The sequence below is a fragment of the Ciconia boyciana genome, chromosome 12 (genome assembly GCF_034638445.1).
Source record: "Ciconia boyciana chromosome 12, ASM3463844v1, whole genome shotgun sequence".
Lineage (NCBI taxonomy): Eukaryota > Metazoa > Chordata > Aves > Ciconiiformes > Ciconiidae > Ciconia > Ciconia boyciana.
The window spans coordinates 7,711,892-7,737,268 of NC_132945.1; the positions used below are offsets into that span (position 1 = coordinate 7,711,892).

The following is a 25,377-nucleotide window of genomic DNA, read 5'->3' on the forward strand; positions in this document are numbered from 1 at the left end:
TCCTGCCGGAGTTACAGTGATTGCCATTAAAAAGCTTGACATTTACCTTACAACAGTAATAAAATAATAATGCCTAATTTGGTTTACGAGTGGTATTTGCAGTGTTTCCTGTGCCTGGAGTGGGGGATATTGTGAAGATCGCTGCTATGCTGATCACTTATGTCTGCTTAACGGCACTGCTGTAATTCTTTCCTGTAATCATAACCGTCTTTCAGTAGAGCTGCTCCAAAGTTTTCCTTTGAAACTATAATTTTGACAGGAAAAGCAAATGTTTTCAGATACTTCAGCTTCCAGTGAATAACAAAAGCTTCAGAGGTGAAACTTTCTGGTGAAAAGTGGAGAAAGACAAACCTGGCGTCTGCACAGATTTTGCTGCATTTAGATTTCCAAAATCTTTCAGATATTTTCAAAGGCTGCCTGTGATTGCTTTCCATTAAAAAGCGATTTTTCTCCTCCAAATAACCTGCTGTCTTTCACTCGTCAATATGATTCCCTTCTGTTATTGGCCTCTCAAATATTAAAAACCCTGATGTGTTTTACATCCCTGAGCTATGGCTACCGAGTTAAGGGAAGGGGAGCTGGCCCTGGAGCTGCTGCTGGGCTGCAGGGTGAGGAGCTCCTGCCGCCCCGGGGCCAGGGAGCCCAAACCCCTTCGCAGGGAGCTGATACACACCGGGGCACGTACACCCCCTGCTCACACACGCGCGCACACACACGCACAACGCTTTCCCCAAAGCATTCAGCAACTCCGCTTCCGTCCCGCTTGGATTTACCCTCGGGATGTGGACAGCAATGCCCCGACACGCTCGCAAAGCCAGACCCTCTAAAAGCAATTTCTTTCTCTGTTTCTCACCCTGAGCAAAACTCGACATGGATTTTCTTCTTTTCAGTGCAATTTTAATTAGTGCATGATGCACTCTGGGTTTTTATGAGCGTAAACAGCTTGGAAAAACAGTGCATGCCAGCTCTTCTACACCAGGGAGCCTCATCCTGTTCAGACTAGAAACTTCACACTGGATTTCTGAAAGCCTTTCTTAAGATGGGTTCATTTCCATGAAGAAATGGTACGATTTCAACAAATGGAAATTTTTGAACGTAGAAAAAAAATTAGTCAGGAAATTCCTGGCTAGGCCGACTTTGGGGCAAGGCTCTCCACAAAGCGGGAGTGGGATGCCAGAGCCCTCCATGGGGAGCCTTGCCGAGGGCTGGCAGTGAGTGCACGCACACGTGAGTGCATGCACACACACACACGTGTGCGTGCACAGGGCTGCAAGTGTGCGTGCACACATGCACACGCAGGCGCACCCATGGCCGTGCCCACGTCCCCCTGCCCGCAGGCACTCCACCAGCAGCTCCCGGGCTGCCCCGCTGCGGGAGCCCCTGCACAGGTGAGCGCAGGTGAGCAGCCCCCGAGAGCAGCAGTGCCCGCGTCCCCAGAGCTCGGGGGGGGCCGGGAGCCCTTGCACAGCCTGGGCACCTCCAGCCATCAGGGGAGGGGCAGAAGCGGAGGGCAGGAGCAGAGCTTAAACGAAAAACTGGGACCCTGGATGGGGCCGATGGACACGGCGCAGCAGAGCTTCGTGCGGGCTCATCTCCAAAAGCGTGGGAACTGCTTGCACCCTGTACACAGCAAGCGCTGCGGGAACACCCGGGGCCCGGCAGGCTGTGGGGGAAAGCTGGCTGCCGCCGTCATGGGGTGGGCAGTGACCCAGCCTTCCCCGCCGCATGTGCAGCCCAGAGGCTCTGTAACTCCACCTCGGAGCGGGCTCTCGTCCTCGCACACGGAGGAGACCATGGGAGGGACGGCTCGGGAGAGCCCGGAGGACTGCCGCTTTCTGGACGTAAGTTCGTGGCTTGCTTTGCCACCGAGCAGCTTGTCAGCGCGATAAACGTCTGATATGCATGTGTACTCGTCCCTCCTTGAATCATCAGCCAACCTCTGGCTATCGCTGTTTTGTCATTAAATAGGCAGAAGCATCCAAGACGCGAAAGAAGACCTGCACCAGATACCAGATCTGCGGACTGCTCTTCAGCGTGCTGCTCATTTCTCTTATTCTGATATTTTTTGGTGTCAAATATCTCTGGAACCCAACACCCAGAAAAGTAAGTAAAAACTCTCTAATCCAGCGTTTCTGAGTGCCACTTCCCCAGGCAGAGCTGTCCCCCCCGACTCACCAAAACTTTTAACTACACCCCGAAACCCAGGCAACTTTACAAAATGCATTTTCTTAGACCACAAGTATTCATGGGACTTTTAAAAATCTTTGTATTATTCGTAACTAGCTTTTACATTATATGGGCTGGGTTTTTTTCTCTGCCACCACATTCTTTCCCTAACTGACAATTACAGGGGATGGGAGCTATGCCACGAAGAGTTAAAGTTACTCTTATTTCACCGGCAGCAAATTTTATGACAAGTAAGAAAATATTTTCCATTTCATTTCAATTATCTTGCCAGAAACTGGTGGAAAAGTCATTATGCCACCGCATAAAGAGGAGAGAAAGCCAGGACGCAGTGGTGATTGATTGTCATGGATTATATTTCTTACTTTAATGTGTCTGCAATGTGAGGGGACGGTAGACGGATTAGCTTTTGGAGGAGCTCCTGCTAACTGGATTGTGCTCGTTTATCCCCAGCTCCCCAGACGGACGCTGCTGTAAGCGCTGGGCTGCGCATCTCCCATGCATCTCTGCCTGGCATCTTGGCAATTCTGCCAAAACCCTCTTTTTTTGTCCCATACCCCAAGAAAATAGCTTAACCTTGAAGCCAACAGCCTGCCCAGTGCTCCGCGTTGCTCCCCATCCTCCTGCCCTTTGAGTTTCCACACATCCAGGAGGCCCCGCTTTGCACCCCGGCACCGGTGGCTTTTGCCATCTCTCAAGAACGTCTCCAAAATTCCCGTGCGCAGCTAAGGCGGCCTCTTTCCCACAGTGGCATCTTCTGTCTCCTCCCTGCCCCACGCTGGAGCCGCTCCAGCCCAGCCAGGCTGCCCTCCTGCCAGGCAGAGGAAGCACCCCACTTGCCGGAAACTTTGTCTTCTTATCAGCAAATAGAAATAAATACCCCCAAAAATAAAAGAAAAAGCAATAAAAGCCATATGTGGCTCCAGGCTCCTGCCAAGATGGTTATAAAGTCTCTACTGTTCCTCGAAAAACAGGGTGCGTGCCAGCCGCGGAGGGGGGAAGAGGCTGTTAACCCCCGAAGGGGAGGTTTTCTCCGAGCCGCGGCGCAGACCCATTGCCGCAGCCTCGGAAGGGTTATCCAGGCACCGGTCCTTGGCTCCCACGGCCTGATGGAGGATGGAGTCCATCGGTGTTTCTGAAAGCCCTTCACAACGCCTGACGGGCGGGCAAGCGAAGTGCGAGGTCGCAGGAGAGCAAAGATGTTCCCGCCGTGGAGCTGCATGCTGATGCTCCCGGCATCTGGCATCGCCGCATCCTCTGCGGGCGCGGGGCAGCGCTTCTCCAGCTGGCCCGGGAGTCCGCTGGGACAAGCAAGACGGGGGAGGCTGGAAGTTCCTAACGCTCAAAAATATAAACCAAGGGGAATTAAACTCTTTAAAGAACAAAAAGCGCTTTGAGGTCCCTTCGCACAACTGGAGAACAGAAAAAATCTTTAAAGAAGACTTGTTCCTCCAAGGGGTGGCCTTGGACACGGCGATGCCCTCTGCACAGCAGCATCCACGCCGGCCAGCACCACCAGCAAGCGAAGGCGATGAGTCAGCTGACAAGGTGTTTGTCGCGGCCTCGCAGGGGAACGTATTTCAACGATTCACGAGCAAGTGTCATTTTTAGCCCTATGAAACATCTCACAGCTCTCCGAACAGCACGGAGCCGGCCAAGCCCAAATGGGTTAGCTGGCCACTGCGCTGGCAAAAGTAATTCTTTGTAAATGGAGAGGCACTCGAAGGTAAGGTGCCACCCGGGATCCTACCCTCCTAGAAATGATTTACGGCACCGTGCACATTTTGTCAGTCAAAACTGGCGGCCTTCCAGCCATTTTAGGCTTCAGACTATTTTTACCATACCATAAAATCCATTGGCAGCCATATATCTTTATAAAAGCCTCCTGCTGAGTAACAGGAGCTGCTCATGGCTGCCAAGGCGCACATCGCTCTTCTAACTTTTAAGCAGGGGCAAAGGTACCGGGCAGTTACCTCCTGCACGGCCGGTTCTGCGCCCAGGCTTCCTTCAGTGGTTGCAAAACGGGGGATGCTGATGCTGAAAACATTGCTAAGAGGCTTTGAACCCCCTGATGGGGAGGGATGTGCGAGAACCGGGGGACTGTGAAAGGGGGTTTAGGTTGGGACTGCAGGCAGAGCCCCTGCCCCTCGCTGGGGCATTGCTATGGGGCCAGGGTGCCCCTTCCCTGGCTCCGCGGCCGTGCCGGGGGACGAACAGGGCTTTCCCGTCCCCGTGCCTCCATCACTCCCTGCTGCCCTGTGCACTCGAGGGGTTTTGCACAAGCCCTTTGTTTCCGCATGACACCATTTGATTTGGGAAACGAGACTCCCCAAGGCTTACCAGCTCTCGCTGCGCCAGCGGGATCATTTTTGTACTTCAAATAGCATCTGCCACTACTCATCCTTTAAGGGTCAGGCATCCGCAGAGACTGGAGGGCTGCCGGGCTGGCTGAGTGCGGCGAGCACCTGTGAGGAGGAGAGGGCTGCTCCCCCCAGCGCTGCTCCCCTGGCTCCCCGCAGGGATGAGTGCCGCTGGGAAGCTGGCTGCTACGCCCCGAAGCTCTTCAGCAGCCCTCGAGGAGGTCTTTGATCCGCAGGCAATCCCTGATCTCCTCCAGGCAGAGAGAGGCTTTTACCTCTGCCTTTCCAGGAAAAACAGAAGGCGCAGTGATGGTGCAAGCGAGACGGGGATGCAGTGATGGAGCAAGAAAGATGGGGACACGGTGATGGAGCAAGTGAGCCAGGGACAGGGGAAAGCAAGGTCTCTTGGGCTCAGGACTTCAGTCCAGCCTGGGGTGTCAACAGGCTCGTGCCACAGAAAACACCGGCAAAGGCTGAGCCATGGCAAAGCTCCTGGTGCAAGTGTGGGATGAGCATCTTCTCCCAGGCTTGACACACATGTCCTCCTGCAGCCTGGCCCCATCCTGCCCTTCTTCCCAGCCCCAGTGCCCAGGAGCTGCCTATCCTTGCGCCGTACGGACGATCATCCTGGCTCAGAGCCGGGACGCGGGGAAGCAGCCAGCCCTGTGGCAGGGCACCCAGCATCAGGGGTCAGGCGCCCAGCACCAGCCCACTCGCCCACTGGCCGGTGTGTGAAATCGGTGGGGGCTCAGCCAATGCCCGTGTGTTTTTGTCCCTCACAGGTTTACGACATGGAGCACACGTTCTTCAGCCACGGCGAGAAGAAGAAGATCGTGATGGAGATCGACCCGCTGGCCAGGACAGAGACTTTCAGGAGCGGGAATGGCAGCGAGGAAATCCTGGAGATCCATGACTTCAAAAATGTGAGTGCGGCAGGGTTTGTCCCCGGGAGCCTGCCTGCCATCTTGCAGCAGGACCGGCGGGATCCCTTGGGACACGACGGGGTCGCTGAAGCAAGACCTAGGATGGTCAGGGAGAGCAACGCCCATATGCAGACTCTCTAGGGATGCTCTCAAAGGAAAGGAGATGTGTATCTACATAAGCTTCCACCGGTATTTAATAGTGGCATGGTTCAGTTCCAATGAAATACATCTTAAAAGCAAGACCTAGTTATTGGATTTACCCTTGCAAAGGAACACAATCATCATAAATCTATCCGAGCCCAGTACATTTCTCTGTCTGGAGAGCATTAAAACCTTGTGACAATGTTGTAGGCTCTCTCTGAAACCTAATTAAAATTTGTAGGGAAATACCCTGTGCAGTGACATATGGCAAAATTTTCAGCTAATAGCCTAGCAAGAACTGGGGGCTGAATGTTCATACAACCATAACGGTCAGATGCTATTCTGCATATTTTTATTTATGATAACTAGAGCTCATGATAGTTCTAAGGAGAAGGGGAGCAAAGTAAAATTTTATTACTATCTGCCTTAAAATATCTGTAAAAAGCCCAATTCTCCCAAACCATAAAATGCAATATCCCTTAGGAGAACCTGTTAGTACATCTTAGCACCGCCGCTGAACAGAGTTTGCACAAAAACATCAACAGGAAAAATACAACTAAACCCTTACCCGGCTGTACCCTCCGTACGATGGGGTTATTTATCCTCCCACTTTGCCCTGACGGCTTTTTTGGTGTTTGTTTTGATGCTGTAGGGAATAACTGGCATCTTCTTTGTGGGACTTCAAAAATGTTTCATCAAAACTCAGACTAAAGTCCTACCTGAGACGACAGAAGCCAAGATCCCCGAGCTTGAGGTAGGTGAATAAAACAGGAGACCCCTCAGCCCCCGGTGAAACCCACTCCTCTCCCTGGCATTGGGAGCGCGGCCACCATCCCCACCGCCCTCCCATCTGCTCCAGCCTTCCTGGAGACTCTGCAATAAAGAAATAATGAGTTGTGATCACTTCATAAAACGATCTTATTTCAGAGGATTGCTTCTAAAAACAACAAGTGGAAAGAGACGGGATTAGACAGCTGACAGACAAAAACCTCTCGGCACAATACCGGAGATCAAGAAGAATAATCCTGTTGTAGTCAAAAGGTCGCAAGGCAGCTCAGGATTAGCAGGCACCAAAAAGTCAATCAAATTGTTTTCTCCAAGAATTGAGCCTCATGTTCTCAAGTAGAATGAGGCAGAAGTAATGAATTTAAAAGAGCAGCCACGTTTAAGAAATGTGATTTGAGAAAGCACTTGGCGTACAGCCCTGGGAGGTGGGGAGCGCCAGGCTGGGGCCACCTCCCTGTCCTGCATGGACCTCCCTCCCATCCATGTGCCTGATTGCTTCGTACACCCATTTAACTTTTGCCCGCCACAGCCTGCTGCAAGGAGTCGCATGCTTTGCATGCCGCGTGGAAAAAGTGTTTGACTCCGTATTTTAACCCCTCTCTGACAGCGTAACCTGGGGTGATGGCTCAGTCCCTTGAAAGCAGTTGTCCCCTGTCCCCGTCCCCATGCCCGAGCCCCCGGCAGTGGCACAGCCCCGTGGCACAGCCCTCCCGCCTCCCCGTTGGCAAGACAAAGGGTGTTAGCAGATTCAACCCCCCCCAAGGAAGCCATTGCGGATAAAAACGCCAGCAGGACATGTTTGAAATGAAGCGTGGGCAGAAACATTTCCCTGAATCATGACCCAAATTCCCAGACACCGATTCTTTGATTATGCCATAAGAAGCTAATAGATCTTTTCAGCTACCGTCGTAAAAGGGATATGACTTCCCAGTCTTTAGCAGAACATTGCCCCAGGTAGAGAACTGAAATATAAAACCCAATGAGATAAATGTAGATTTAAAATCTCGTCATCTCTTCCCAGAGCCCGCGCGCTGCCAGGTCCTTCAGGCAGCACCTCCCCAGCCCCGCGGCTTTCACCAGAGACCCTGAAAATTATTCAGACTGGGTCAGGTTGTGTTAGCTCTTTCCTAAGACTTCCCAAAGCCATAAGGAAAAACTCTATAAAAGAGAAATACAGCACCAGACGCCTTCTGGAGAGAAAAATGCCATTTGCCAACTTGCTCTATGGGCTACCACCACCAACGTACACAACTTTGCCTTGGCAGATAGCTCAGCACAGACCCATCCAATAATCTTTATATATCTCCCTCCCTAAGCGCCTGCCAAAACACACCATGGACTAATGCAACGGCAGAGACATGTAGTATAAATTACAGAATACGGCCGTGCAAAGAATTTCTGTGAGGAATAAATTAAAGTGTTCGATCACAAAATCAGTAGCAGAAGGAGAGAGAAATTAAGTAGTAAGAGCAAAGCAGAGAGGAAATGTTTTAATCTTGGGTTTTAAATGAGCTGGGGCACTCCAGAAGGCTCTTCCAGATGGTGGGGACTGCACAGGAGAAGGCTCTTGAAGCATGATGAACGGAGGGAGGAGAGAGCGGGGTGGAGTTGGCTGAGAGGGGGCAGGAAAGACAAGGCTCATGATGGGTGTCCCTGCGTGAGGACCAGCGGCGTATTGCATGTGCACCCGGCGAGCACCCCGGTCCTGGGGCTAAGGCAGAGTCCAGCTGCTCGCTCGGAGGAGAGAGGTGCCTCGAGGTGAGCCAAGGGGATGAGAAGCAGCCAGGGGTGGGGAGAGGGTGGCTCACCACGCCAGGGTGAAGTCTCACTTTTCTTCCAGGGAGAAGAAATCACAACCACCTACTTTGAGCAGTCTGTGGTCTGGGTGCCTGGGGAAAAGCCCATTCAGAACAAAGAGTTCCTGAAGAGCTCCAAAATTTTTGACATCTGCAGAAACGTGACCATCTACTGGATCCACCCCACGCCGATAGCAGGTACAAGGAACCATCTCCTCCCCGAAGTGCTCGTGAGCCCCCTCACTGGGAGCAGCCCTGCCACCCCCCCGTGTCCGCTCTGCCATTTGCCCCAGTGCGGCGTGGTAGGAACCCATTTCCACAGCCTCGTTGTACTTCTCACATGAACACAATGTCAGCCATGACCATGAGAGAACATGGCAAATGTAATAGCAGGGGCTGAAGTTTCTCTCTGCAAAGTGTTCATCTCTGCCAGCTCCCCACCGCTCTGTGCTTTGCAGAGTGGCCACCCTCGTCATAACAAGGCAAAAAAACCCAAAACCCTTTGTACCTGCAAAGAAGCCAGCGCTGCTGGAAACTGGGACGCCTAAATTCTAGTCACCGCATGAACATCAGAGCATGAGCAGACATCTGCATCTAAATCACACAACGGGGTTGCCACCTCCAGCTGCTCGCTACACAGCCCTCGCAGAGGTTGCGGCCTCTGAGATCCGCCAGCATAATTACCCGCGCTCTCTAACCCACTTCTATCCAAATGAGATAGTTTAAAAACCTCTGCTGAGAAAAATCCCTCTGCTCTGCAGCCGCAGAGGAGCATCTCATCCACCACGGGTACCAGCCAGCTCGTGGCCATTGATGGTCCTGGGAGCAAGTGGGCATCAGAGATCCCCGATGCAGGGGGAGGCTGCTGTCCTTGGCTTCTGTCCCCTTTCTGCTTCCTCAGTCCCTGCTGTTAAACCCTGCTGTAAAGAAAATTAATGTCACTGTGGGTCTTACCTAAGCCACCAACAAGTGCTGTAGCTGGGTATAATCTGCCCCAAATCATGTTGCTTCTCTGGGGCTCTACAAATCCCCCCTGCAGCAGCGGAGCCCACCACGAGGACGGTTCCCTGCACCCGCAGCCCGTGCAGGGGATGCCAACACCACCCACGGGCACCTGCCACCCGTGAGCACAGGGAGGAGACGGGCCATGTCTTCTCTACCCTCTCCTCCTGCCACATTATCTCCTACGGCCCTTCGCCCAGGCTTGGTAAGAGCAGGAGGCAATGGAGTAGAGCTGGTTTGCTGGTGGGGCTGCTCATGTCGGAGCAGTTTCCTCCTCTTCTTGTTCCATGGCACCAAATTTTGGTAGAGACGTTAATGCCTGCTGCTACATTTGTCCCCCTTCTCCCTGGTTGTTCACAGCAATGTTTGGGCTCTTCCTGTAGCTCCTGAGCTGGCCGACCTTGAAGGGGCAGAAGAAGAAGACCCTGAGCTGCTCGTGGACAACCAGAGCTGGTTGGACAGGGAGAGCGAACATGAGGTGGAGAAGGATGCACAGCCAGGGCCCAAGCGTCGGACACGGCAGCTCACCGAGGAGGACCTGCCCATCAACGACTATGTAAGTGTGGGGAATCGCACCCTGGGGTGCCCCAGCCATGCTCCTGGGGTGTCCTGGCTATGTTCCCGGGGTGTCCTGGCTGTGCTCCTGGGGTGTCCTGGCTATGTTCCCGGGGTGTCCTGGCTGTGCTCCTGGGGTGTCCTGGCTATGGTCCCGGGGTGTCCTGGCTGTGCTCCTGGGGTGTCCTGGCTATGGTCCCGGGGTGTCCTGGCTGTGCTCCTGGGGTGTCCTGGCTATGGTCCCGGGGTGTCCTGGCTGTGCTGCTGGGGTGCCCTGGCCATGTTCCTAGGGTGCTCTGGCCATGCTCCTGGGGTGCCCAGGCTGCCCTCCCAGGATGTCCTGTCCATGCTCCTGGGGTGTCCTGGCCATATTCCCGGGGTGCCCCAGCCATGTGCCCCCCTTGCTGCACTGATGCTGGCTCTTCCCGGCAGTCGGAGAACGGGCTGGAGTTCCACCCCTTGTGGGACGAGCGAGGCTACTGCTGTGCCCAGTGCCGCCGCGCCAACCGCTACTGCCGGCGGGTCTGCGAGCCCCTCCTGGGCTACTACCCCTACCCCTACTGCTACCAGGGCGGGAGGGTCATCTGCCGGATCATCATGCCCTGCAACTGGTGGATCGCGCGGATGCTGGGCAGGGTGTAGCACCCGCCGCATAGCACCCAGCACTTGGGTGCTGCCCCATGCCCACCTGCTGCATTGCCACCCATCCGGACGCATCCTGACATAGCCGACGCGCAGGTTGTTACCTGCTTGATTGCCGGTGAGCATGCGAGCCCGCCGGCCGTGGCACCCTCACTGAGCGCACACCGCCTGTCCCCCCCGCATCCGGTGCTGCTCCCGTGGGGCTGGGGAAGGCCATGCGCCAGTGCATCGTCGCCACGCTGAGCAGCAAGAGGCAAACAATAAACGTCTTGTATGAGCGATTGCAAAGAAAATGGAAAGTCGTTTAGTCTCAGTCTGTGATGCTTAATGGGTCTGAGAAGTGATCTAATTGCTCGGCTGCCTTGTCACGAGCATCCATAACTCAGGTACTGGGACTGCCGGTGCTCGCCTCGCTGGGAACGTGCGGAGGTCCCTAATTTGCTCCCTGATGGCCCTGGTAGTTGTTCAGCATGTCCCAACCCTCTGCTCTGGCGTGTTCTGATGTGTTCTGCAGTTACTAGTGGCAGCTATGGGGTGGCACCAGTCCCTCGGGGAGTGATGTGCAGCACGGCAGTCTGCAGGCAGAAGGAGCCCCCCGGGAACCGGGCAGCCAAAGCCGGAGGGAGCAGCGGCGCGGAGGACCCCAAGTGCCATCAGCTGTCCCCAGCCCTGTGACCAACAAGCAAGCAAACCCCAAGCTGTGGGAGGCAATAAAAGTCCTTGATGCTGCAGCCGCGCTGAGCAGGACACTGCCTGCAGCGGTGCTGAGGGCTAATGGCCAAAATCCCCGTTCACCCCCCGCGCAGCCTTCCTCTGCTCATGGCCTCGGTGCTCATGCCAGACCCCAGGTTCCAGCTTTCATCCCAGGGAGTCGGCTGCTGCCGAGGAGCTTTGACATCCTGCGGGTGTCACTGGGTGAAACACTCTCGGTGTCACCGAGGAGCATGCGCTGCCAGGGCCGGTGCTTTCCAGCAAAACACCTGGACGGACGAGCCTGCCCAGCCGTACGCACAGAGGTGGGAGCAGGGGGTCGGGCTCTGCTCACCGCCACTGTGCCGGGTGCTGGCCGATGCCAGGCCCTCCCCGCATCCCTGCAGCTCCCGTGGGGATGTGAGCACGTTTTAAGAGCAGTTCCCTCCATCCCTCTTCACGGCTGTGCTGACAAAGTGGTTAAAATGCTGGGAGCCACCAGGAGCACGGTGCAGCAGAGCTCCCCACATGGCATCCCAAGGGACACCAACCAGTCTTGGGGACACCAGGCGTTTCTGACAAGTCCCCCAAGACATTTATCCCCCTGAGAGGGGACGTCCGAACACGGCAGGGACATGTGAAACCCACCCAGCCACAGCTGCTGCAGGAAACCGGAGCCCTGGGGCCAGCCAGCAGTGCTTGTGTCTGAACTCGGTGGGTCCAGCCAGGTCACCAAGGTGCATCCCGTGCCTTTGCCAGGACAGCAGTGTCCCAAGTCTGCCTGGCATCTCCCCCAGCACACGCCTGTTCCTCCGGGACATCATTGATGTCTCTCCAAATTAAAGCGAGGTGTCTACATAAGCATTATTTAACTAGATACGATCTGCACCCTCTGATGGCCGCAGTGCCTGTCGCTGGCCGTGGGGACGAGCAGGCTGGACAAGCCTCCGCGCTCCCCAGGTTGGCACAGACAGTCAGTGCTGGTTTCCTGCAGCAGCTCGGAAACCTCCGGGCTCCCCATGCCACCCTCTGCCAGCACCATCCCCGGCCGGCATCGCCTCCGCCACCCGCCCTGGGAAGGAAGCTGCTGCGGAGGCAGGGTGCAGACCAGCGCAGGGTCGCTTCCCTCTGCGCAGGCTCTCTGATGAGGATGGGTTTATCCAGACCTGGCCCTGCTTCTCACATGTTCCTGCCCTGTCTCCAGCCATCCGTTAATTGCCATCGGCCGACCTCTCCAACCCAGTCTCCGTGCTCTGACGCACTCTGCCTTGCCATCCCAACCCAGGAGGCTTTCGGTCAGCCAGGCGCTGACAGCAGCCTGATTTACTCACCCGGGTTAAACGCAACATAAGGATTTTGGGTGTTCTCTTTTGGGTTCCTCCGTCAGCAGCAAGGCTGCCCCGTACTGGGTCATTTGCCGCACCACGGGGCGGTGTGGCCGAGGCAGCTCACCCAGCACTGGAGCAGCATTTGCCAGAGGGCTGACGCTGACAAAGGGCCACCACTCTTACCTGCGGCTTAGCCGCTCCTTTTACGCCTGCCTCCTCCCCGGGAGCAGGACAGGCAGCCCCGGCAGCCGGCCGGCTGCTCCAAGCCACAGCCCTTGTGAGTTCGGTGCTTGAGACCCGAAAATCCCCCAAGCTCGGCAGGAGGGGAGCTTCACTGCACCACTGCGGCATCAGGCTCGGTAAAGCAAAGGCTGGCTGATGAAACGGCCCAAAGATGAGCAGTACTAAACGAACACAAAAGCTTAAATCCACGTTTCTTGCCCCAGGGAGAGTCTGGGTACACAGGCAGCTCCAGCAGCGCTGCCCTGCCCTTTGCTCGGAGCGAGCGGCCGGCAGAGGATGCACGCGTCGGCACGGGGCTGAGCTCATCCGCCCAGCTCCTGGGCTGGGCTGCTCCAGGCCTTCTGCTTCAGCACGGTTACACAACCGCTGTTATGAAGAAAATTCAATTACAGAAGTTATTTGTAAGCCCAAGTGCACCAGTGAGCTTCAGAGAAACGCAAGCTGCGATGGTGCAGAGGTTACTGGCTGGCCTGGGGCGAGCGGATTACATCCCGGGGGAGGTTTGCTGCTCTTTGCAGTGACTCGAGCAGAGGAATTTGCAGGAGATGAAAAGAAAAGCGAAGGCAGTTTCATAGAGTAAAATATCTTAATATTTATTGTGTCTCAGGACAAAAGAGTTCTACTCAATACACAAAACGAGTTAAAGCAGCATATAATACTGACAATCAAGTCACAGCTGACTCGGTGCAAGGACACCTACCAAGGTAAAGGCACCAGGAGCTACGTCACCAAACCTCGCTACAGCTTACAAAGAATCACTACAGCCTGTACTTTAAAAAGTACAACTATAAAAAAGTATATAAAACCCAGGGCAGGGATGAGAGAGAGCTTGGCAACAAGCCGAGACCTTGCTGAGCCAAGGGCTTCAGGCAGGCAGGGCCGTGTTTTAACAGGGCAACAGCCCCATCTCGAGAGCAACCGCGTCCGGAGAGCGAGGGGACGTCGAGGGGCTGCTGGAGATGAGGGGAAGCATCGCTTTCCCAGCGGAGGCACCAAAGACGAGCACTGGGAGTCCCGCGAGGCCACCGGCACGGTCGGTTCGGCACGGCACTCGAGCGCGCTGCCGAGGAAAGAGCCGGGGGCTGCGGCGCCCGGGGGAGCGCGCTTGCTGTAACCACCGCAGCTACACTAATTATCCCACGCGGTGGCACAGCAGAGTAGTGTTAGGACAAGTCCCTGAGCGCACCAGGACAGCTGCTGCACTCGTTTCTATGAGCTAGTTGAGAAGAAGATCAGTCAGTTCAAAGCAAGATTTCACAAAGCGGCATCCAGAGGAAAACTGGAGGTGGTGGCATCCTCCCCGGCCGCGGAGGGCATACTCTGCAACGCACAAGCCAAAGCGTTAACAGACACGGCTGGATTTATACACAACTTAAAATGATGTAGCAGACATGGTCTTGCAGGTGCCCTCTATCCCCACACGCCCCCAAAAATGGTACCCGCCGCTGGGCTGACGGTCCCCAGGGGCGAGCAGGCAGCAGCCAGGGATGCAGAGACAGCCCACCGAGCTTATGTCGCTGGACAGACATACCCGGCCACAGCCACAGCGCGCCGGCGGCCAGCTACACCATCTCGTACTGATTGTTCGTGATGTACTGGGACAGGCAGCAGGCGAGAATAATGCCAACCAACTGAAAAAGAGAAAAAAAAAACCCGCATCAGAGGTAGCCAAAACCAGGACACGGTGTTTTAGGGGAAAAGACTGAATTGCTCCCGAGCATCGGTTTTATAAAATCCAAAGATGAACAGTGGGATTTACAAACCACAACATGGGCTGCTGCGCCCTGCTTCGGAGTAACTGAGAGAGGCTGAAGCAGAGGATCCCGGCAGGCGTCAGCCAAACAAGCTCCTCACAAGAGATGCTCCGCATCCCGTCCTGTTACATTTTGCTTCATGAAGCATCTACTGTTCTATGGTAATTTCAGAGATTACACAGATATCAGGAGCGTCACAGCCAATTACACAGCCACTAGAGAACAGCAGCCACCTCTCCCTGTCGCAAGGACAGCGGGGAAGCAAGGTTGCTGTTTTTGCATCAGCATCTGAAGGACACGCTACTGTTATCACAACGTGGCCTCCAGCCCCTGCGCAGACATTTAGGGCCAGATCCTGCAGGAGTTTGACCTACACCAGCAAAGTTAGAGGCACATTTGCATGATGGGTCCCTGCCGGCCGCATAACGCAGCAAGGCTTGCTGAAAGAGCGATAAAAGCCAGGAACCGGTTACAATTCCCAAGCCTGGCATCAGCCAAGATAGTTTTGTGGCTGGGAGCGTGCAGCTCACCGTTTGTGTGTTGGTCACGTCTCGGTGACCCCACGGCGAGCACAGCCCAACTGAGGAGGAGACGGGGCCAAGCAGCTGGGCACAGCAGAGCAGCTCCAGCTCCTGGGCTCTCCTGGACGCAACCGAAAGCACTTGGTAGCACAAGCTGCAGCCAGGGGCTGTTGGCTCCCACCTCTCCCCCAGTTTAGCGCATCCGTTACGGTAAACGCATGGTGACACGCTTCGTTACAGGAGAAGTATCTTGGCAGGGTTCCTTCTCCCCATGCCGGCGCAGTCAGCCGGTGGTCCCGGGGGGCAGCGCCTTGAAGCTCATGCCACGGCCTCTGCGTGCCGGATCCAGGGGAGGGTGAATTCAAGCCCCTCCAAAGTCAAGGCCAGCTGAGCTCGCTCTGCAGCTTCTCAGTGCCGAGAGCCCAGCAAGCTTGCACAAAGCAGCTAAAGAAGGGCCGGCTGCGCATCCTGCGGCTCCCGCTGCGGCGCATCGGAAAACCCTCAGCACCTCGGGAAACCCCACCGCAGCGTCAGCGTGCCCAATGCCCCGCGTGGCGGAGCTGGGGGCAGGGGCCTCTCGTTTCCTGCCGGGATAAAGCCTGCCGGAGCAGGGGCCAGCGAGCAGGCTGCTGCTGCGGCTCCTGCAGGACACTTCCTGCAGGACAAAGTAAAGGAAAGGTTGGGGAGCGGGAGGAAGAGGAAGCAATCGCAGGGTAAGGCAGCATGCGGGGCGTGAGCTGCCAGCACAAGCGGTGCCCCATGGGCACTCACAGGGACCCAGCCACGCAGAAGCAGCCCTGGGTTGGAGAGAATGGAGACGGCACAGTGGCAAGATTAAATCCAGGGGGAATCTGCAGAATCTGCTCCTCCCTGGCTGAAACAGGCCGTGCCTTTTGTACACACACCAGACTTTGCACAGAAATTAAATACCTCCGGAGACACACTAGCTTCACTCTGCACTCCCGTGCCAGCCAGCAAGGGAGAGTTACCTGGAAGCACGCGATGCCAAAGGAGATTCCAGCCACAACGCTCATTTTTGACTCCATCGTTGACGTCACCAGGAAAAAACAACCCTGCACAGGAGGGAAAGCAAGCACGTGGGTCCAGTGCTTTTCACCCCCCAGGAGCACAAACCGGCACCTCCCCAGAGCACCGGCAGCTCCAGGGGAAGCTGCTCCTGTGTGGACAGCTGAGGGCTTCTGACTGCCACCCTCCTGCCTGACCCAGGCGAAGCCATTTCCCTACCAGTGCTGCACTGACCAGCCTCCCAGCCCAGCCGTGTTATCGAGGGGAGTGCTGCCCTCGGGCTGTTCCCAACGGGAGCGTTGGGTTGAGCAAGGTGACTCATCAGAGGAACGTCCCTTGCATCACTGGGCCGTCCCTGCTGGATGAGGTCACCCACGCTCACCGCTGGGTCAGGACTTTGCACAGCCGTCGAGAGACGTCAGCGCTGCCGAAACTAACTTTAGCAGGAAATTACCTCCTTATTCACCTCTTCTCCCAAACACACAGCCCTGAGCACAAACGCTTGGGTGGGGACCTCAGACGTGAGGGAGGGCTCGTTCCTCCATACCCTTCCCCTACCTCCAACCCAGGGGAGTCCCCGGGCCACAGGGTGTCTGCATCGAGAGAGCAGTTCTCCTTTTGAGCCTCCCAGGGAAGGGCAAGCCCTTTTCCACCCACCCAGCTCTGCCCTCCCCACCTCTAGGACTGGCAGGGGGATTTTTCTGAGTTTAACTTACATCCACAAACACTTTCAGCTTGGCTTTGCTCGGGTCTTTCAGATCCTCCTCCGAGCAGTCATCCTGGCTCTTGCAGCAGCTCCGGGGGATGCCCCTCTGGGTAAAGTACTCGGTCCTCTCCCAGTCCGAGTAGTTCTGCACCCCGCAGCAGTGCAGCTGGAGCAGGAAGCATGTTTGGGGAGCACGGTCACACCAGGGTACTGACCCCCCAGTCCTACCACCACTCCCACGGCTCCCCTGCCCTCGCCTCTCTAGGAACTGCCCCCATCTCACCCAGCATCTCCTCCCAAAATCAAAAGCCCATGGTGCAAAAGGACCCCCAGCACTGCGACGGGGATGCCGATGCCGCAGGGGGTCCCAGGGGACACCCCAGGGCGAGGCGAGCATACCCACCCACCGCCATCCAGACGCCAGCGTGGGGCACTCACGGTTCTCTGGATGGTGTCGACGGCCTCGCTGTGCCGATCCGCAGTCACGTTGTAGTCTCTCAAGGCCAGGTTGAGGTTACTCTCAAAGTTTGTCTTAATCTGCAAGAGAGAGGTCTCTGCGGAGGTGCCGTCCCCTCCCGCGCTTTGGGACCCGCGGCCCCGCATCAGTCACCTCTCGGCGACGGCAGGAGTGACTCCGGCCATGGCCAGCAGACGTTCCCCCGGCCACCCAGGCAATTAAACGCTGTATTAAAGGGCAGGCTGGGATGCGCTGTGGTGGCAGGGATGCCGCGTGTAATAACAAGGACCTGCGTGGTGCCAACTCCCCCCCAGGCAGGCTGCTCTGCGGAGCAGGAACCCTCAGAGGAGCTTTAATTACAAACATTATTGCAGGAGATAGACCAAAGACAGAAATTAAAGTCCAGGGCTATTTTGCCTGTTCTGGCAGAGGGGCAGCATGCCGTGCCGGGCGGACCCCGCACCCAGCCTCGTCCTTATGGGGAACTTACAGGTCCTTCCGGGGACCAGGCTGCTCTTTGGGCCATTTTAACCCCATTTTAGCTAAACTAAGCACCGCTCGCAGCAGCACCTCTGTCCCTCCAGCAACGTCTGCAACTGCACTTGGTTAAAACCAGCATCAATCTCGCTCCGTAGCACTGGGAGACAGCAGCGGCCACCCAGACTCACCTCATGCCTGAAGACGAACCCCACAACGGCGGCCACCAGGACGATGAGGAAGATGAGGGACAGGAGCATGGCGTACTGCGGGCAGAAAAGGTGGGATGGAACGGGGTGGATGGGATGGGGTGGGATGGGATGGATGGGACAGGATGGCGTGGGACGGAGAAGGATGGGACGTGCCGGGATGGGTCAGGACGGGTCGGGATGGGTCAGGAGGGGATGGGACCCCATCACGCCCCGTCCAGGGCCACCCACCAGCTTGAGCATCCAGGTGCTGCCGCGGCAGGTGGCGAAGCAGCCGAAGGTGCCCAGGAGGACGATGACGGTGCCGGTGCCCACCAGGACGAAGGGGACGTTGGTGGCCTTCTCGTCCAGCAGGGAGAAGTAGACGGCTAGGCTCACCCTGCCCCAGACGCCCACGGCCAGCAGCACGATGCCCGACACCTGGGGAAAGGGGAAAGCCGCCGTGGCTCGCGACTGTCGCGACAGGGCGGCGCGGCCGCGACATGTCGCGGGGGTAGGGCGAGGGAGGGCGGCCGCGGCCCGGCGCTCACCCAGAAGACGAAGGTGTAGGTGAGCAGGACGCTCTTGAGGCAGGTGATCACCGGCTTCGTCTGCAGCCGCCGCGACGGGGACGCCATGGCCGACACGGGCCCTCCGCGGCCGGGCCGGGACGGGACGGGACGGGAGGGGGGGGAGGGGCCCCGCCGCGCCGCGCCCCCGCTCCCCGCCCCGCCCCGCCGGGCAGGGCCCGCCCCGCCGGAGGCGCCCGAGCGGCGGCGGACGTTGCCGAGCGCTCACGGAAATGGCCGAGCGTGCCCGAAGGCGCCCTGCCTGCTCGGTGCCGCCCCCTGCCTGCACCGGGCAACCCAGTCCCTGCCTGGACCGTGCCACCTCCTGCCTGCACCGTGCAACCCCGTCCCCTCCTGCACCGTGCAACCCAGTCCCTGCCTGCACCGTGCCACCTCCTGCCTGCACCGTGCAACCCAGTCCCTCTGCCTGCACCGTGCCACCTTCTGCCTGCACCGTGCAACCCAGTCCCTCTGCCTGCACCGTGCCACCTCCTGCCTGCACCGTGCAACCCAGTCCCTGCATGCCCGGTGCCACCCCCTGCCTGCCCCGTGCCACCCAGTCCCTGCCCTCCTACCCCAGCAGAGGGCAATGCAGCCCCAGCCCCAGCGTAGCCCCCCAGACCCTGCCCAGGAGGTGTCCCCCTGCAGAGCAGCGACTGGCTGGGGAAGCCACCCTGCACCCCAGCACACAGCACGACCGCCATGCCAGCAAGCGATGGGCATCCTGCCCAACATGGGGCGAGCGCCCCGTCCCCTCCTTGAGGATGTCCCCAGGCTGCGGGGGGCTGGGGGCTGCCCACACCCAGCAGCAAGCAGCCCCGCACAGCGGCCTCCCGGAAGCCCGCTCCTGCTCAGGACAGCTGTGTTATTAATTAGTGCGCTTACCGGCCTGGCCGCCACATAATTAGTGCATTCAGGGAGCACATCAACCTCCTCCACCCCGCGCCAACTCTCCTACCTGTCCATGCCAGGCTCGTCCCTCGTTTCCCCTCACCCATGCGGTCCTGTGCTCCAGAGCCAAAATCCCCGGGCAGCCCCAGCTCCTGCCTCGCCTCCCGCCCGACCCCGTGGGACGCGGGGCAGCGGGCCCTAACGAACGCACTTCGTTACCTCTGCCTCGCGGGGGCTGAACTTCAGCTGGAAAACCAACCCCAGCTGGAATCGCTTGCCTCCAGACCGGTTTTGGAGCCTGCCGTCTGCAGTGAGGTCTCTCCCTACCTCCCGGCAGGAGGTGGAAAAAGGGTCCTGGCTCCCGCGGTTTTCTCCTCGGTCCCCCAGGACCCCCGTTCCCAGAGCCCGGCAGGGCTGGCACAGGCTTGGCTGCGCTCTCTCCTGTGTCAAAAGAGGCTTCTGGCTCTTCTGCTTGCAAAGAAAAAAAATCTGACAACCTTTTAAAGCCTCGGAGAAGCAGGAGGTGCATTGGAAAACGAGCGATCCTGGGATTTATTATTTTTGACAATCTCATCATTTTGGGCCTGACTCACGGCTTTTGAATGTTTGGGACGGGCAGCAGAAGGGAAAAGTAGGTTTGCTCAGCACAGGCAGCAAGGACAGGCAGGAGGGTCAGGCATCTGTGCAGTGACAAGGCGACGGAGGGGGCCATCGTCCTGTTTCCAGCCCCTCTCCATCCTCACCGGGGCTCGCGGCTGCCTCCGGAGCCGGCGCAGCAGGCAGGCTGGCCGGCCCCCGGCCCCCCGGCATGGCGCAGGAGGCGGCCCCCGTCCTGCTGGTTGTCCTCGCCAGGCTGGTGTCATCCACGTGGCACGAAGGTGAGAGCTGGGGTGTGCGGGCGCAGCGGGGCTCCCCGGGGACGGCAGCCTGCCGGGTCCCACTCCCGTCGGGGGGCTGGCGGTGGGGAGGGAGGGAGGGGTGCCCTGGTACGGCGATGCCGGGGAGAGTGTCGGTGCCTGCGGGTTATGGGGTGACTGCAGGGGTGTGCTGCGGGGTATGGGGAGGAGCAGAGGGGGTGCTGGGAGGCATCCAGAGAGGAGCAGAAAACCAGCCTCTCCATCACGCCCCTGCCCGCGGGAGAGCAGCTTTCCCGCTAACTCCCCGCTCCCGCGGGGGCCATCGGCCGGCAGATGTTTGCCTGGACAGAGCGCTCAGATCCAACCACCCCCGCAGCCGGGCGGCTGGGTCAAGGATCAAAAGCCCGTTCCCTGTTTGGGGGGGTTTCCCCCTTCCCCGCTCCCATCCCCATCCCCTTGCCACGCTGCCAGCACAGCTGGCCGAGGATGCTCCTGTCCGCTGCAGCCGGGGCTGCGACCTGGCCCCAGGTGAGAAGGAAAAGGCAGCGCCTGTGCGAGAAGGGAACGTCGCGATTAAGCGGCACATCCGCCTGCGGGGACACAGCGCACCCCGTCCCTGGGGCCCTGGCGGGGGGCTCGCAGCCCCCCCGGGAGGCAGCCCTGCTCGCCGGGTCACCGACGCATCCCCACCGCTGGCCCCACGGATGCCAGCCCTGCGCTCGCCCCGGGCCCCTCCGCTCCCCAGGGCAGCCGTGGCAGCACGGGAAGGCGTCGGGATAAAAGGCTTTGTGGGAAGGAGCGGGAGACTTAACAGAGCTTGTGGGAAGCGGGGGGCAGTCGCTCTGTAGTAAAGTTCGAGTCGGAAAGATTTGTAATGGAGTTTCCTCCCCGTGACGGCCGGGCTGCTGCTTGGATTGGCCTCGGCGGACGTCCCCTTCCCAAAACCTGGAGCAGGGGGAAGCGGAGACGGGTGCAGCCGCTGCAGGGCCGCCGCTTCGCCCAGGGTCCCTTCCCAGGCTGAGCATCCCCGCCATGCCGGAGCGGGGACTGCGGTGGGGTGGGCTGGCGGCGAGGAGGGGGCAGCGCTGGCGGGGGCTGGCGGAAACTCGGCGGAAACGTGAGCTCAGTGCTGGGGAATGCCGCGGCCGGCCGAGGCGCCGCGGGGCTGAGGGGCCACGGGGAAGGGTGCCAGCCCTCTCCCCCGCCATGGCTCCCGCCCGCCCGCCGGTCCCTTGCCCAAGGGGACACGGTGCAGGCCAGAGGGTGGCTTGCAAGGACGGTGCAAGGCCGTCCTCCCCCCGTCCATGGGGCCAGGGGCCCCCCTGCACAGCACGGATGGCGTGGGGCCAGCATCTCCGGCCGAGCCCCTCCAGCACCGTCCCTCCAGCAGCTTCGTCCTTCCCTGGCGCGCAAGCGAAGGGCTGCATCCCCGCCAGCCCCCCGGCCGGACGGCGTGCCTCTCCTCCCTTGCCTTGGCCAGGGGCTCCGCTGGGACGGGCAGGAGAGGGCAGCTTTCTTCCTTCCCATGGGATGGCCGGTGGCAGGGATGGTGCCATGGGAGCGGGTGGAAGAACCTCCCGGCAGCACGAAGCCAGGGGTCGGTGCCAGCCCACGCTGCGCCAGCGCCCGTTTCCTGCCATAACCGCGGCTGCTCCTGCCACTGTTTAGTCTGCGGGCTGGTGCCAGCACACACCATGTCACCGGGGACTGGGCTCACTGTCTGCCCAGCTTAACCCTTGACGGCAGGACGGCAGGACAGGGTCTGCCCAGGGATGGGATCGCTTGCTGCGACTTGAGGGATGTTTCAGGGCTGGAGGGTGCAGCTGCCCGGGGAGGCATCGTCACCCAGGTGCTGCTGCGGCCACGAACCATCACGCAGCCCCCTGGTCTCTCCCCTCCTCCCCAGGGTCCGGCTACTACGCCACTGAAAGCCACACCAATGAAGTGTACGTGGAAGAAGCCCCTGTCGAGCCTGTCCTGGACTACCGCCGAGGTAATGGCACCCGACCCATCCCTCAGGTCCTCGTGGGGAAACCGAGGCATGGCAGGGCCGGGTGCCCCCCTCACCTCCCTTCTCTCCCCCCCAGTGCCTCAGTGGTGTGCCACGCTCAACATCCACCGTGGAGAGGCCACCTGCTACTCGCCCCGGGGAGGCTCCTACCGCAGCAGCCTTGGGACGCGCTGCGAGCTGAGCTGCGCCCGTGGGTACCGGCTGGTGGGGCCCAGCGCCGTCCAGTGCCTGCCCAGCCGCCACTGGTCCGGGATGGCATACTGCCGACGTGAGTGTGCCCCGGCCATCAGCTTGCCGGCATCCCCACAGGCACCCACGGCAGCCAGTCCTGGGTGCTCTGCCCACTAGCACGGCCGGGCAGCCGCTGCCCTCCCCTCTTTGCTCTCTCCGTCCCAGAAATCCGGTGCCACGTGCTGCCAGCAGTGCTGCGGGGCTCCTACGTGTGCTCAGCCGGCGTGCAGATGGATTCCCGCTGCGACTACACCTGCCTGCCCGGCTACCAGCTGGAGGGCGACCGGAGCCGTGTCTGCATGGAGGACGGGCGCTGGAGCGGGAGCGAGCCAATCTGTGTAGGTAAATTCTCACCCTACCGTCCTCCCAGCCCCACGCTGCTGGGGCACGCAGGGGAAGGCCACTCTCCATCCCTGCAGGTATGCAGGGTGCAGGTATCACCCCCACACCTGGCCTGGGCATTGCCAGGTGCCGGCTCCCGCACCTCCCAGCCCTGGCACTCCTGTCCCTGCCGCTCCCCGAGGTGCCATTAGCCCCGAAGCGTGGGCCGGTGCAGGACACGTTGGTTGGGGCACGCGGTGCTGGCATTACAGCAGGTCTTGCTGGCTCCGGGGTGCCCGGGCTGTGCACAGCATCCCTGGGGTGACTGAGCACGAGGGACGGTGCCCAGCTCCTGCAGGTTCCCCAACTCCCTCTCCTCCCTGCGGGCAGATATGGACCCTCCCAAGATCCGCTGCCCAGACTCCCGGGAGCGGATAGCTGAGCCGGGCAAGCTGACCGCCATCGTCTACTGGGACCCGCCCCGTGTGAAGGACTCTGCCGATGGCATCATCAAGAGGTGAGGGTGGAGGCACTGCGGGCACTGCCGGTGAGGGCTGGGGGCCATACTGGGTGCCCCCTCCAGCGGCCCTGACGGAGAAACCCGTCTGCCGGGTGCAGGGTGATGCTGCGGGGCCCAGAGCCCGGCTCCGAATTCCCCGAAGGAGAGCACGTGATCCGCTACACCGCCCACGACCAGGCATACAACCGAGCTAGCTGCAAGTTCAGCATCCGCGTCCAAGGTGAAGTGGGCTCCCCTGGGGCTGCTGGCTGCCTCCCCCCGGCTCCGGGCTCCGCACCCCACGGCCGGGGCCATGCGCCATCGCCCCCAGCCCTCACCCAGCCTCACTCTTCACAGTGAGGCGCTGCCCTGTCCTGAAGCCTCCGCAGAACGGCTACCTCTCCTGCACCTCCGACGGCAACAACTACGGTGCCACCTGCGAGTACCTGTGCGACGGGGGCTACGAGCGCCAGGGCACCTCCCTGCGCGTCTGCCAGTCCACCCAGCAGTGGACGGGCTCCCAGCCCCTTTGTGCACGTAAGTGGCGCGGGGCCGGGGAGGACCTGCCCGCAGCGATGCCTGGCTCTCGGGGGAGATGCTGCCCAGCAGGGCGAAGCGGCGATGGGGTGCGGAACGGCATCCCCCCACGCGCTTGCCTCTCGCCCCAGCCATGCAGATCAACACAGCCGTGAACTCGGCCGCCAGCCTGCTGGATCAGTTCCATGAGAAACGCCGCCTCCTCGTCATCTCGGCCCCCGACCCCTCTAACCGCTACTACAAGATGCAGATCTCCATGCTGCAGGTGAGGAGACCTTCCCACCGCCCCTCTTCCTGTACCCCCCCAGCACCCTCTCACCACCACCCCTCTCCACAGCAAGCCGCCTGCGGCCTGGACCTGCGTCACGTCACCACCGTCGAGCTGGTGGGGCAGCCCCCGCACGAGGTGGGTCGCATCCGGGAGCACCAGCTGTCCCTCGGCATCATCGAGGAGCTCAGGTAGGGGGACGGGGGGCTGTCCTGCAGAGCCTGGGGAGGGCAGCGGGGACAGAGACACCTCCAGGGATGGCGAGGCATGAGGTTGCAGCTGGGTTCACAGACAGCCCCTTCCCGCTGCACCGAAGGGGCTCGTGCAATGTGGGGACACCCCCGGCAAGTCCAAATACAGCGTCCCCAGACCCTCCCGGAGCTCACAGCCCCGAGGAAAGAGATGGGAGCCACCGCCCCAGGAGGACCCGAGCTGGGTTGCACGGGGCGGGCAGGCTCAGCCCCAGCCCGCAGTCCCCCCGGCCCTGACCGGCGGTTCTCCCCTGCACCCCAGGCAGTTCCTGCACCTCACCCGCTCCCACTTCAATGCGGTGCTGCTGGACAAGGCGGGCGCCGACCGCGAGCGCTACATCTCCCCCATCAGCCCCGATGAGCTCTTCGTCTTCATCGACACCTACCTGCTGAGCGAGCGGGAGGCGGCGCGGCGGGCGCAGAGCGGGGACCCCTGCGAGTGAGGCAGCGCCAGGGAGACCCCCCTCCGCTGCCGCCGGCCTCAGGGGATGGACACCTTCCTTTCTGCTTTTCTAGTCGCCCACCGTAGAGGAGGACCAGGGTGCCGAGGACCTCCAGGGGAAGGGGAGCCCCTCTCCAGCTGCTCTGGCACAGAGAGGCGAGCAGGGACGGGGATGGGGGCCATGTGCCGGCAGCGTCCCCACTGTCCAGCAGCCAGGAGCAGCCTCCGGCTGCAGGGCAGCGATGGCTCAGCCCAGCCGGGACCATGGCGGGAGACACCAGAGTGGCTCTGCTCAAACCCCAGGGCAGGGGGGAGGCAGGGAGCCAGACCCTGGACTGCCAGAGCAGAGGAGAGTGGACAGAGCAGGCAGGGTCTCTAACGCAGCAGCTTCACCCTCCCGGCGGCCGTCCTCACCCCGTGCACAACCTGAACCCACTCCCTCCCCCACCCGGGGTCAGCCCTGCCAGGCAGGCACCGTGCCAGGGTCCTGCCAGAAAGCCTTTAGTGAAAGCAAACGGCCCCACGCTCAGCAAAGCCAGTAGCAGCCAGCCAGCGCGTAGCCCACCCCGAGGGCTCGCCCTCCCCACCCTACCCCTCGCTTCCCCTTCCACCAGCCACGGGGCAACCCTTCCTGGGAGCTGTTTTGGCAGTAGAATATTAACTCGAAATAAATAAATTTGTATAAAAGCCAGTGCTGGCAGAAGGTGTGTCACAGAGATGC

The 25,377-nt window shown here is 59.6% G+C and overlaps 3 protein-coding genes across 3 annotated transcripts; 2 read left to right on the top strand and 1 right to left on the bottom strand.

Moving 5' to 3' along the window:
• The first annotated feature begins 1,641 nt into the window (after positions 1-1,641).
• TNMD (tenomodulin) lies at positions 1,642-10,389 on the top strand. Its single transcript, XM_072877360.1, has 7 exons — positions 1,642-1,841; positions 1,969-2,103; positions 5,327-5,467; positions 6,261-6,362; positions 8,235-8,388; positions 9,576-9,748; positions 10,180-10,389. The coding sequence occupies exons 1-7, from the start codon at positions 1,692-1,694 to the stop codon at positions 10,387-10,389; spliced, it is 1,065 nt and encodes a 354-aa protein (XP_072733461.1). The 5' UTR covers positions 1,642-1,691.
• A 2,839-nt stretch (positions 10,390-13,228) lies between these two features.
• On the bottom strand, positions 13,229-18,641 carry TSPAN6 (tetraspanin 6). Its single transcript, XM_072876636.1, has 8 exons — positions 18,331-18,641; positions 18,032-18,220; positions 17,783-17,857; positions 17,096-17,194; positions 16,668-16,823; positions 15,915-15,998; positions 14,182-14,281; positions 13,229-13,970 (listed from the first exon to the last, which is right to left on the bottom strand). The coding sequence occupies exons 1-7, from the start codon at positions 18,415-18,417 to the stop codon at positions 14,213-14,215; spliced, it is 759 nt and encodes a 252-aa protein (XP_072732737.1). The 5' UTR covers positions 18,418-18,641; the 3' UTR covers positions 13,229-13,970; positions 14,182-14,212.
• Positions 18,642-19,522: 881 nt separating this feature from the next.
• On the top strand, positions 19,523-25,364 carry SRPX2 (sushi repeat containing protein X-linked 2). The gene is made up of 10 exons (XM_072876635.1): positions 19,523-20,117; positions 22,003-22,089; positions 22,184-22,375; positions 22,504-22,680; positions 23,050-23,176; positions 23,278-23,399; positions 23,516-23,695; positions 23,827-23,960; positions 24,033-24,154; positions 24,477-25,364. Exons 1-10 carry the CDS (start codon positions 20,048-20,050, stop codon positions 24,655-24,657), a joined length of 1,392 nt encoding a protein of 463 aa, XP_072732736.1. The 5' UTR covers positions 19,523-20,047; the 3' UTR covers positions 24,658-25,364.
• Positions 25,365-25,377: the final 13 nt, after the last annotated feature.